Raw genomic sequence first — 8,589 nt, 5'->3', positions numbered from 1 at the left:
TGGCTTTTTGGGGATCCACCCCCCTCCCAGAGTGATCCCAAATATATCTTACCTCAAAATGATTCCTGGGTTCAGGCCTCATGAGACAGTTAGAGAACCTTCCAGAATTGGCTCCTGCTTGATATCCTTCAGGCTAATCCATAAGTATCCCCTGAACATTTACATAGTAGATGCAGTCAGGATGTAAAATGAAGAGTATGACCCAGTCCCTGGCTACACAGCTCCAGTGTGATAAGATTCCAGCCCAACAAGATAGCCCAGTGGGAAATTCCAAGGTTTTAAAAACAGACAGACCTGGCTTTGCAACCTGGCACTATTGTGTGACTTGGCAAAACCTCTGAGAACTCAGTTTTTCCTACCTAAATATAGGTAACGACTAGGGCTGTTTGAAAGTCAAATGAGGTGTGGTACATAGTTCATCTGGGTCTTAGTACGTACCTTTTGGGCATCATGACCGGCCCAAGCAGTCATGCTTATGTGAGTCCAGAAGAGTGTTTTCTGCTGGGTGGCCCAGAAATGCTTCGCTGAAGAGAAGGGCTTAAGCCAGACAAGAGGAAAGAAGGTGGCATGCATTTGCCCACTTTCTCTGGCTGCCCACAGTTTGAAACTTCCTAATACTTTTGGGGAATTCCCAACGTGTAGGCCTTGATGGGATGCTGGCCACCCCCTGTCACAAAGCCCTGACACGTGCTCTCCCAGACTTGTCGGCTCTAGGGGTACGTGGTCATTAACTTTGCCAGTTGAGAGCTCCAACTGGGACTTTGAATGTGGAGCAAGTCACAGAGAAGCTGGGGCAGTTGAGAATTCGTTTCTGCGGTAATTGTGACAGCGGAGCCAGCAGCAGCCTCTAGTGTCTGGAGGAGGAAATGTCGGTCTCAGAGCCTAGGTGGGAAGAAGCCTCATTGCAGCCCCCTGTTCTGTAGGGAACTGGGCGGGGTCTTTTAGGCAGGCTGTCCTGTGCCCTGACCTTGACTATGGTACTGGATGCTCAGCTTTCCTTGCTGCCTACCTATTCACGGAATCTTATCTGGCAGCCCTTGTATTAATTCTGTGTGCTACCCAGTGTCTCTCCAATGTGTGTGTGGGAAGGTGGGGGGGGGTGCCTTTTTCCTTTATTTTAATTTGCCAGAGCTAATTTCTGCTGTTTACAGTGAGAGTCTTGACTGACTGGCCTTAGTATAAGAGGAAGGAATAGGTTAGGTCACTCCAAAATCTTCCAAATCTCTTTCTTCTTACTTCTCCTATCTCAACAGACGTTTGTCTAGCACCTACTGTATATGTGATTTTATATTAAGAATTAGGAAAACAAAGGGGTTTACGTTCCAGTCCTTGTACTCCAGGGGGTAAAAATCTAGTTGGGACATTGACAAATGACAACCAAGGGAAATTATATCAAACACATGTAGCAATCAAAGGGTTAATTTCATTTGTTCACAAGAAAAATCAAATACTGCAGTTTTTTAAATGGGCAAAAGGCACAGACAAGAGTTTATAGAAGAGAAGATATTGATTTTTAAACATATGAAAATATATGAAAAGATCCTCGACCTTATTCATAGCAAGAGAGTTATAAGGAAAGTGGCAATAAAATACTTTGTTTCACTTATCAGATGATGGACAAAGATCAAAATGTTTTATACATTGGGTGGGCAAGGCTCTAGAGCACAGGCATGCTAGTACATTGGTTGTGGGAGAGCAATATTGTGCGTATCAAAGTTAAAAGTTCAGAGCCTTTGACCCAGCGGTTCTGATTCTGATACATATGGGCAAAGAAGTATGTACAAGGGTTCCAGAATTTGTTTCCAAAGCAAAGAATTGGAAACATCTGAAATTCTCACCAGTAGCAGCCTGGTAAAACAAGCAAGGGAACACTGCCTAGAAGAATAGTGCATTGTTACATTGTTACCAAAAAGAAGGAGGCACATCTTTATGGACTGTTAAGGACCATCTTCAGGATTTTTTGCTAAATGAAAAGAGGGTAAGACAAAGTGTATATATGTAAGTGTGTGTACTGTAGTCCCCCTGATCCACGGTTTCAGTTGCCCACAGTCAACTACAGTCTGGAAGCAGATCCTCCTTCTGATGTGCCATCAGAAAGTCAGTAGTAGGGATGCCTGGTGGCTCAGTGGGTTAAAGCCTCTGCCTTCAGCTCAAGTCTTGATCCCTTGATCGGGATCTCTGCTCAGCGGGGAGCGTGCTTCCTCCTCTCTCTCTCTCTGCCTGCTTCTCTGCCTACTTGGGATGTCTGTCTGTCAAATAAATAAATAAAATCTTTAAAAAAAAAAAAAAGCCAGTAGTAGCCAAACACTACATCACAATACCTACAGCATTCACATCGCTTTATCTCATCCTGTAGGTATTTAAGCATCCACATCATCATGAGAAGGAGGGGAGTATAGCACAAGATATTTTGAGAGAGACCACATTGGCTTAACTTTTGTTACAGCTTATTATTAGACTCGTTTTATTTTATTGTTATTGTTAACCTCTTACTGTGCCTAATTTACAAAGTAAATTTATCATAGGGATGCATGTGTAGCAAAAGACATAATATATATGGAGTCTAGTACTATCCCTGGTTTCAGGCATCCGTGGGGGTCTTGAACATATGTCTTGAACATACTGCATACACATTAACATATGTAGATGTCTCTGGAAAGAAACACGAACAAAAAAGTTAATAGTGGAGCAGAACAAAAGAAGGGGACTTATTTTCACTTATAGCCTTATTTTTGCTGTTTGGAAATCTTTTTTGTGCCTTTTCAATTTGGAAGCATGTTCACATAATAACTTTGACTATATACAGCATTTTTCCAAATCTAGCTGGAGAAATGAGATATTGGCAAGAAGCTGAGTGCCCGCATACAAGGCAGTCCATGCCAAGCACCGAATGAGTGATAGAGACAGACAGAAGGTGCTGGGAGACTCTCGAGCAGGGAACTTCCCAGGGCTGGATGGTTCTGGGTGACTGTGATCTAAGCTGGAAGGAATGGCAACACCGAGACAAGCAGGGAGAGGTGGCGTTCCAGAGGGAGGGAATGGTGAGAACGCAGCTTTGGAGGCAGGCATGTTCCCCACACACCAGAGATGAAGGAATAAATGTGTTGGGTGAAATCCAAGTTGGGAATCTGTCTCTTGTGTCTGCCTGCAGGAGGTAATTGTACCTTGGCTTTAGAAGCATCAGGGATGAAAGCATTCCCTGCACTGAGGGAGTCCTGGGGAGCCAGGCTGGGTGGCACTCCTGGCTGCCTCTTGGAGGGCTGGGTTGCCACCTCCCCACACCCACACCTAGTGTAACCGAGACCTGCCAGTGCTGCCAGCAGAGTTGCTAGCTGGGAAGGCCTTGCAGGGTTTGAGATAGCCACACAACTGCCCAGGGTGGGCAGGCGGGCTGGTGCAGCAGATAGAAGGGGTGCCGGGCCCCCCCACTGGATGCCCAGACATCCTGACAGGTGAAGACCTCACATCATTTTTGCCTCTCCCAAGCCCTTACCTCACTTTCTATGAGATGTTGGGGGCCGGGGGCCCTTTCCAGAGGATACTGATAGCCCCCAAACCTGTCCTCAAAGATGCTTCTGCCCTCACTCGGTCCCAGAAGCTATTTATCTGCAATCCCCCTCCCCTGTGCCCTCCACCCCAGCGCCTGGGCAAGGGAGTGTCAGGCGTCACTCCCTCCTTGCCTTTGAGGTGCCTGAGTCACTGTCTGGGCATTAGAGAACTGGCAGGTTCAGAGAGTGGTGTCTGGAGGGGTGCCTGGAACCGCTGAGGCAGGAGTGGGAAGGGCATGTGAGGGAGGGGAGGACCGCAGCGGAAGTTTCTGTCCAGGCTGACCTGGGTTCGAATCCCAACTCCTCCATTCATAACTGAGTAACCTTGGGGAAATGCTGTGACTTCTCTGAGCCGCAGTCTCCTCTTCTGCAGAAGAGCCATTCATTCAGCAAGTCTGACAAATATTCAACACACGTGTTGCCTAATATGTTCATCCAGCAACATTCTAGGTGCAGCGACTAGAACAAACTTTGTTCCCCTGAAGTTTCCAGTCCAATACGTATCACTGTATTTACCTTAGGATTAAACAAGGTGATATGGGTACAGGACCTAGGACATAGTAGGTACTCAATAAATGATGGCGTTTCTTGGGATTTAAAGGGCTTCCAAATGACCCTTCTCTTCTTCCCACGTTTGAAACCAGCTGAGAAAGAGAAAGACACAGGAATCAAGTAGAGATTTGAAAGTCACCCCTTTTGGGATGGGGGTGGGCGGTGGATTTGAGGGTACAGTGGAGCTCCTCAGCCAAAATGGGCTTCTAAATACTCCCACTGAATTCAAAGATACCCACCACCGCCACACACACACATACATACACAAAACTGCAGGCCTCTCTGCCTGGGACAGAGCGACACCTGTAAGCTTAAATCCTAGAAGAGGAGTTGAGAATACTTGCTGTTCCTGGGCAGGTAATTACAAAACGGAAGGAGCAAACTGCTGTGCTGGGCGTGCCCATTTTCTCCCCTAGCCCTCACCCTCGCCCTCCTGTGGCTTCCCCTCCATCCTCTGCCGACTACTATTAGGACAAGACAGGGACAGGTGATGGGGTCTAGGAATCTCTCCTAGTCTCCTATTTGATCCACCAAAGGCCCTGAATGCTAGACCCGGTGTAGGTATGTGTTTGCTCTGAGATCCATTCCCCCCACCTTCCTGGCCTTTCTCTTGGTATCCCACTTGCTGCCCTTCCTGGTACCTAGGCTCCCTTGCCGACTAGCCTCCGTCTGAGTTCAGAGAATGGGAGCCGCTAGCTGGAGATGGAGGGTGGGAGGAAGGAGAAGCCAGGGTTTTCCTCTCCCTCGCTCTAAATCAGAGGGCACCTCCGGCAGAGGCTGTGGACCCTGCCAGATGTCCCTCCCTCCTTGACGCCTCCTGCCCCCTCCGGGGGCTCTGCTGTGGCTCCAGCTCCCACCTGGCACCCCAGCTCCAAGGGTCTGGCTTCACCGTCTCATCCCTTGGCTCCTCCAGCCCTTTGGGTCGCTAGCAGCTTGCTGGTGCTGCTGACATTTCTGTTGCCTTCCCAGACTCCCGTCCTGGGAAAGGGAAGGCGTGAGAAGGACAGAGCTGAGGGCAATGCTGAGCATTGACTCTCTTGGGGGTGGGGGGCAGGGGTTTGCTCTAGTTTCAATCCCTCCAGTGGTTAAATCATGCCTCCAGCCCACCAGAGGCTACAGAAAATCCATATATAAGGATTTTAGGGCCAGCCATCTGGTTGGAAGTGGGGGCTTGGAAGCTGTGCTTGCATAGCCCGAAGCATGGGATTGAAATAAGGGTCAATTGTCATTATCAAAAAGTGGTGAGTATTGATGGAGATGCCAGCCATTTCCCCATCATTGCTGCCACTGTGCCACTGCTCTGCCTTAATGCCAGCTTCTGGACTCTCTATACCCAAACCTCCTGCCTGAAGGAGACAAACAGCCAATCTGTGGGGTGGAGTTGGTGAGCACCTGCTCTGGCAGATGGCTGGAAGGTGCACTTGAGACCCTCCTGGGTGACAGCCACGCTCTTGTTGCAGCCCTGGGTGCCTGGGACCAACTTCACTCCCCTCCTGACCTGGGGTTTGGGGGTTTCGCTGTTGATGCTGCAGCCTAAGTGGGTGCCACCCAGACGTGCCGAGGAGTTCCTGCGTTGTGGGGCGAGGGCTTCGGCAATGGCAGAATGAAGCCAGTGCCTGCCTTTCCCCACCTTTATTTCCTCTCCTGCCCCCTCACCCAAGGGCTGATTCTAAGTTTATTCAGCTGCATGTTCCCTAGGGTGAATTCTGCCTCTTTCTCTGCTGTATTCTCCTGGATCCCTGTTCTTCCTGGAATCACATGCTTTAATAAAATCTGGAACCAGATCTGGTTTCTGGGGCACCCAGGCTGAGATGCCAGCCTTCCTGTCTCCCTTGAAGGAGAAACCCCTGCTCCGCAAATTTTCCCAAGAGAAAAAGACACTTTTGCGAGATGGTGAGGATACAGCACTTTATTTAGGACAGACACACAGGATTCTGCTAGTATTCACCTCCCCACACACACACACAGACACTATCCATCTAATCCTTCTCCAGGGCAGCCATATCCTCCCGGGCCTCCGAGAACTCCCCCTCCTCCATGCCCTCACCCACGTACCAGTGCACAAAGGCCCTCTTGGCGTACATCAGGTCGAACTTGTGGTCCAGGCGGGCCCAGGCCTCGGCGATGGCGGTCGTGTTGCTCAGCATGCACACAGCGCGCTGCACCTTGGCCAGGTCGCCCCCCCGGGCACCACGGTGGGGGGCTGGTAGTTGATCCCGACCTTGAAGCCCGTGGGGCACCAGTCCACGAACTGAATACTGCGCTTGGTCTTGATGGCAGCGATGGCGGCGTTGACGTCCTTGGGCACCACGTCGCCCCGGTACAGCAGGCAGCAGGCCATGTACTTGCCGTGGCGGGGGTCACACTTGACCATCTGGTTGGCAGGCTCGAAGCAGGCATTGGTGATCTCTGCCACCAACAGCTCCTCGTGGTAGGCCTTCTCCGCAGAGATGACCGGCGTGTAGGTGGCCAGGGGGGAGTGGATGCGGGGGTAGGGCACCAGGTTGGTCTGGAACTCCGTCAGGTCCACGTTGAGGGCCCCGTCGAAGCGCAGGGAGGCCGTGATGGAGGACACGATCTGGCTGATGAGCCGGTTGAGGTTGGTGTAGGTGGGGCGCTCGATGTCCAGGTTGCGGCGGCAGATGTCGTAGATGGCCTCGTTGTCCACCATGAAGGCACAGTCCGAGTGCCCCACCTACACCAACCTCAACCGGCTCATCAGCCAGATCGTGTCCTCCATCACGGCCTCCCTGCGCTTCGACGGGGCCCTCAACGTGGACCTGACGGAGTTCCAGACCAACCTGGTGCCCTACCCCCGCATCCACTTCCCCCTGGCCACCTACGCGCCGGTCATCTCTGCGGAGAAGGCCTACCACGAGCAGCTGTCGGTGGCAGAGATCACCAACGCCTGCTTCGAGCCTGCCAACCAGATGGTCAAGTGTGACCCCCGCCACGGCAAGTACATGGCCTGCTGCCTGCTGTACCGGGGCGACGTGGTGCCCAAGGACGTCAACGCCGCCATCGCTGCCATCAAGACCAAGCGCAGTATTCAGTTCGTGGACTGGTGCCCCACGGGCTTCAAGGTCGGGATCAACTACCAGCCCCCCACCGTGGTGCCCGGGGGCGACCTGGCCAAGGTGCAGCGCGCTGTGTGCATGCTGAGCAACACGACCGCCATCGCCGAGGCCTGGGCCCGCCTGGACCACAAGTTCGACCTGATGTACGCCAAGAGGGCCTTTGTGCACTGGTACGTGGGTGAGGGCATGGAGGAGGGGGAGTTCTCGGAGGCCCGGGAGGATATGGCTGCCCTGGAGAAGGATTACGAGGAGGTGGGCATCGACTCCTATGAGGACGAGGACGAGGGAGAAGAATAGAACAACTGCCTGGACCCCACTCACTATGTTTATTGCAAAATCCTTTCGAAATAAACAGTCTCCTTGCACGGTTTCTTGTCCCCTCTGTGAGTGCTTGAGCTTCTGCTGCCTTCCTCTCTGTGCCGCTGCTGCCTGCTGCTTCTGCTGCTGCCCTCATTTTTGCTGCCTGTGACCCCTTTCCCTTCTGTGGCTGAAGGTGAGACCTGACAAGGGGTCCATGCCAGGCCCGAGGAAACATGACCCCGGGGACCTTGATGTAAGACCCCCGGGGTGCCCAGGATGGTAGACAGGAAATGAGGACTTACTCCCAGACCTGTGCATCCAGCTGCAAGCTGTTGAAAGACACAAGTTTTCACTTCCTTTCCAAGTAGGAGTTTAAGTCCAGCAGTTTCTGTATTTGAGTTAGACTGCCACCCTGTTCTTCCTGCTGCTTCTGCATTCACCGATTCTGGAAGCTTGGCCCCGGGCACTTCTGTGCGTCATGAGGGCCTGGGACCAGGACTGGGCTGGCCCACAGTTGCTGGGCATGGAGCCTAGTCATGAGCTTGGGGGATGGGAAGGGACAAGGGCAATCTCCTAGCGTTGTCTGTGTCACCGCACCTCTGAGCAGCTTCGTACAGCTGTCTCTCTTGCTGCATTGCTGGGGCCTAGAGCTGTGCCATTAAAGTCAGGTCGTCTCCCCTCTGTTTGTTCTTTCTTTCTGACCTCAGTCTCTATGCTAGCCCAGGGAGCCTCCTGCCAGGGCCCTGGGGAAAATGCCAACATTGCTAATAGGCACCCCAGGACCCACATCGACGTCAACATGTGGGGGTGAGCATGGCTGCAGGGGGCGGGGCTGGGGGGTGGGGATGAAGCTTCAATCTTGGGAGCAGAAGATGTCAGCCCTGCCCTTCCCCTTCCCTCCCTGGTGATTCAGGGACGCAGTGCCCTTCCCTAGGGAACAGGTTTCAGCCCAGCAAAGCCAGGGCCCCTGTTTACTCAGCAGAGTAGGGCAGGAAGTGGCAGCTGGATACAGCCACGCCACATGGGCCTCATTAATCATTAACCATGTGTGTGCTAGAACCCTCTGGGAGAAACTCTGGGCCAAATGGCTGCCACCTCCACTCCCCTCACCC

The 8,589-nt window shown here is 52.2% G+C and overlaps 2 protein-coding genes across 2 annotated transcripts; one reads left to right on the top strand and one right to left on the bottom strand.

Annotated features, from left to right (window-relative positions):
• Nucleotides 1-6,079: 6,079 nt before the first annotated feature.
• On the bottom strand, nt 6,080-6,474 carry LOC132014442 (tubulin alpha chain-like). Its single transcript, XM_059395476.1, has 2 exons — nt 6,322-6,474; nt 6,080-6,265 (listed from the first exon to the last, which is right to left on the bottom strand). Exons 1-2 carry the CDS (start codon nt 6,472-6,474, stop codon nt 6,080-6,082), a joined length of 339 nt encoding a protein of 112 aa, XP_059251459.1.
• A 183-nt stretch (nt 6,475-6,657) lies between these two features.
• Nucleotides 6,658-7,547, top strand: TUBA4A (tubulin alpha 4a). The gene has a single exon (XM_059393525.1). The coding sequence runs from the start codon at nt 6,752-6,754 to the stop codon at nt 7,472-7,474; it is 723 nt and encodes a 240-aa protein (XP_059249508.1). The 5' UTR covers nt 6,658-6,751; the 3' UTR covers nt 7,475-7,547.
• The last annotated feature ends 1,042 nt before the right edge of the window (nt 7,548-8,589 follow it).

Source organism: Mustela nigripes, chromosome 3, assembly GCF_022355385.1.
Source record: "Mustela nigripes isolate SB6536 chromosome 3, MUSNIG.SB6536, whole genome shotgun sequence".
NCBI lineage: Eukaryota > Metazoa > Chordata > Mammalia > Carnivora > Mustelidae > Mustela > Mustela nigripes.
This window is presented reverse-complemented; position numbering and strand designations above follow the sequence as displayed.

Excerpts from the sequence above, each read along its gene's own strand:
- LOC132014442 (XM_059395476.1), bottom strand. The coding sequence starts at position 6,474 with ATGGTCAAGTGTGACCCCCGCCACGGCAAGTACATGGCCTGCTGCCTG. Across the intron at positions 6,266-6,321 it reads GGTGCCCCACGGGCTTCAAG|GTGCAGCGCGCTGTGTGCAT; the intron begins GTCGGGATCAAC and ends GACCTGGCCAAG.
- TUBA4A (XM_059393525.1), top strand. The coding sequence starts at position 6,752 with ATGGCCTCGTTGTCCACCATGAAGGCACAGTCCGAGTGCCCCACCTAC.